Source organism: Solanum tuberosum, unplaced genomic scaffold (assembly GCF_000226075.1).
Source record: "Solanum tuberosum cultivar DM 1-3 516 R44 unplaced genomic scaffold, SolTub_3.0 scf00021, whole genome shotgun sequence".
NCBI lineage: Eukaryota > Viridiplantae > Streptophyta > Magnoliopsida > Solanales > Solanaceae > Solanum > Solanum tuberosum.
In genome coordinates this window covers 1,606,663-1,610,310 of record NW_006238947.1, presented here as the reverse complement: position 1 = coordinate 1,610,310, position 3,648 = coordinate 1,606,663, and the positions used below count along the sequence as shown (strand labels likewise).

General features: G+C 27.3%; 1 protein-coding gene across 1 annotated transcript; it reads right to left on the bottom strand.

The window, feature by feature from the left end:
• Positions 1–1,615: 1,615 nt before the first annotated feature.
• On the bottom strand, positions 1,616–2,605 carry LOC102603676 (uncharacterized). The gene has a single exon (XM_006341050.2). The coding sequence runs from the start codon at positions 2,593–2,595 to the stop codon at positions 2,014–2,016; it is 582 nt and encodes a 193-aa protein (XP_006341112.1). The 5' UTR covers positions 2,596–2,605; the 3' UTR covers positions 1,616–2,013.
• Positions 2,606–3,648: the final 1,043 nt, after the last annotated feature.

Sequence of the window (3,648 nt, the reverse complement as noted above, 5' to 3'; positions counted from 1 at the left end):
GTTTCTAATTTAAATGAAGAAATTTTTATCATTCCACCGCAATTTTTAATTTTAGTAATTTATGACATTTTTCCATTTGGAGACTGAGTGGACCATGGAGTCTTTTTATTTTTAGACTAGTTGTTCATTTGTTGGGCGGTCACCGCCAATAAGACTCGTAATAATTATGAATTCGATATATTGACGAAGTAAAAAATATTTATATAATTAAACTATTTAAAAAATAATTATAAGTAATTTTATTTAATAATAATAATGATATGTGATTTAGAATAAATAGTAGAAAAATGTTATTTTACGTTAAATTACATAGGGTAGAGTTAGCTAGGTATGTGAGGAAATTCTTCTGAATTCTTTCATCGTAATGTATATCGTAAATATAAAATATTAAATCCTCGTGAATTTCATATATTTCTATGAATTTAATTTTCTTTGTTTAAACTGAGGCTTTCTATAAGTTATTAAACTTAAAACGTAATTATGTAAATGAAAGTGTATATTTTTTTTATCAGTTTTAGATGAAATAATTATATATACTTTAATAATTTTATAAATGTTCAGAGTTTATAAATATATATTTTTTCTGTATATGCACTAATAACAGTTGATTCCTATTAATCTTTTATTTACATTGACCATCTAAAATTAGCTTATATTATGGTAACAAGATATGCTGTGTAGTAGTCAAGGAAAAGTGAAATCCACTAATTTTTATATATTTAAAATTTAATACATTTATTATAAAAAGTAATTTTAATTTATGTATCTATTATTACTTTCTTAATATGCTATACAATTTTTTGACAAACATTATTTAATTGACCACCTTTTCGTCAATGTAGCTAAGATATTGATAATTATGGTGCATTCAAGGGCGAAACTAGTAATCTACATACATGTTTGTCATAATCTAACAGATTTTGTTCAAACATATATTTGTATTAATAAATTTATTAAATATATATAAATATTATATTTAAAATTGATTATTATCACTTAAAATTATTATTATAAAATCCATAACCTATAAAATTGAATCATCTCTCAGTGGGGAACAAGATTTTTTTTTGTTGGCTTGAGGTTCCCATAAATGACTTTCAGTTTTTCTAGTTTTATTATCAGAATATATAACTTATTCCATTCACATCTTCATATTATTCATTATTCATACTTACCAGATCTGGAAATATGGATCATAAGGACAGTTGTGCTATCTCAATTTTTATTTTACTGTATTAAATTATTAAAATTAATTTTTAAAATTAAAAAAAAAAGTCGTTCTATTTTACTCGAATAATATTCAACATCAGTTCTCTTGTTTCAATTTGTGTGGCTTGATCGAATATAAAGGGCGAACTAATAACTAATATCCAATATGAATTCAAACATATAATTTTCAATTGTTAATAAAATTTGCATATTTAAAATTATATATAAAGTGCTATATGAATCACAATAGTTAATTATTCAAAATATTTTGAAATATCATAATTAAAAAAAAAGTTAACATTTTACTCGTTAAATAATAATTTGAACATATAAAGTTAAACATAAGAAATATACTATACATTATATTAATATGTATGTATCATAATAACAAAGTACAAGGTTATCATGGACATGAAGCCCTTCCAAACTCGTATTAATTATCAAATAACAACCTAATAAAAGTAGTTCCTAATTTGTCTGCTTTAATAGCTTCTTGAGCAAACAAAGAAGGAACTCATGTTAAATAGTCAAAAGAACAAAATTTCTTTTTCCTTGTTGCATCGTTTAGCTTATATAAGTCTGTTATCCTGTTCTGCTCCCTATAGTTATTGGTGCGTGTATACACCTATATACAACGTAAATACTATGAGAAGTTTCAAATACAACTAGGAAGGAGGTATATATGCTAGTAGAGCTCAAGCTTCGATGGGCAGAATTATCAGATATCTGTGTTGATTGAAGATAGTATAGATATCTGATAAAATAGTTGAACTGCACGCAAACAGACCCGAACAACTTAGTATGCTAGTGATCAAGTATTTCAGGTATAATATCAAGAATAGGCTTCCATCCTTTACCATTAGTTATTGTACTTTCTTCAACAATAGTAGTACTCTTGATCATATCATCAACTTTGATTATTCCACCTTCACTACTACTCAACAATTCTTGCAACTCTTTCTTAGAAATGACAATTTTAACCCTAATAACCTCTTTCTTTTGGTGATGATCATGATTAGCTTCTAATAATTCAACTTGATCAGTTGCAAACTTGACCTTCTCATGATCATTTACTAATTGATCATCATTTGCAAACTTGACCTTCTTTTTCACTTGATCATTTGCAAACTTGACCTTTTTCTTGGCTGATTTTGGAGGAGGTTGCTTTGGTAAACTAGGCAAAAGATAATAAATTTGGCCACCTAGCAAGTCATCATTTGGTTGAAGATGTTGATTTTCAATGACTTGATGGGAATTAGAAATTACATGGCTAGAAAATTGTGATAAAATTTGATGAACTTTGATGGGAGCTTTGTATTCAAGAATTTTTCCATCTGTTTTCATCACTTTTACAACTTTTTCTTGAAGAACTATGCAATTTCCCATTGTTGGTAATTGGTATATTGAGTATTAATGTTTGTTTGTTGTTTGGAGCATATAGTGGTGTTTGCTTTTTATAAAGAAATGATGTTTGTAAATGCCCCTTGGAATAGGGAATATTACTTGTATAACCTTTAGAACTTTTGGACCCCACCTAGTTGATTTTTTGTTGTTGATGTGTAATTGAGTGCTTATAATAAGAGTCTTAGAGTATCACTAGATTGATATGATTATGCTCTATTTGAAACTTTCTTCCCATTTACCTTTGCGAATAGGGTAAGAACATATTTAGAATTTAAATTTGATAAATTTAATATATAGGTTTTTATTGTCGATAGTTTTGAAATATGAAATCCAAATATAATATTTGCTTAAAATTAGATAGTTATCTATATTTTATGTTAGAAATATTGGATTAAGTTGAATCTATTGTTTACGCTCTCTATCCGTTAGTATTTATGATTAAACCCAATTGATAAAAAAAAAGGACATGCTATAGCTAGCTAGTTTACTTTTTTCTTTTTCCCGAGCCAATAGTATAGCGTTACTAATTACTTGTATAAAGAAAATACATATTTCATCTAACTAAACTTCAAAACTAACTCATAAAATAAGAATTACGCAAAATCATATAAGGGGATAACAATATATTCTCTCAACTAATATGAAACATTATATGTAGTATGTAATTGCATGTCCAAAACATTTTTTGGGGTGGTGGGTGGATGGGGTGGAGGGGATTTGGGGAGGGAGGATACAATGATGTTCGAACCTCGATTACTAAGGTGAAAGTGTGGACAGTTCGTTACGCCTAAAATTGTGTATAAAAAATTGACAATATATATTGCATAGGGAATCCGATCGATAACTTAACTCATGAGGTGGGGAGAAGAAGATGAATTACATATAAATTTGACTTGGTAAAACTTATTTGCCTCGCATGGGTTAAAACAAGAATATAATGTAACACTAGTAAGGGCCACTAAAACAATTGCAAGTGGTTGACTATTATATGCACCATAAATTGGTATACTTAGTTACCTAATTGGTACTTCATTG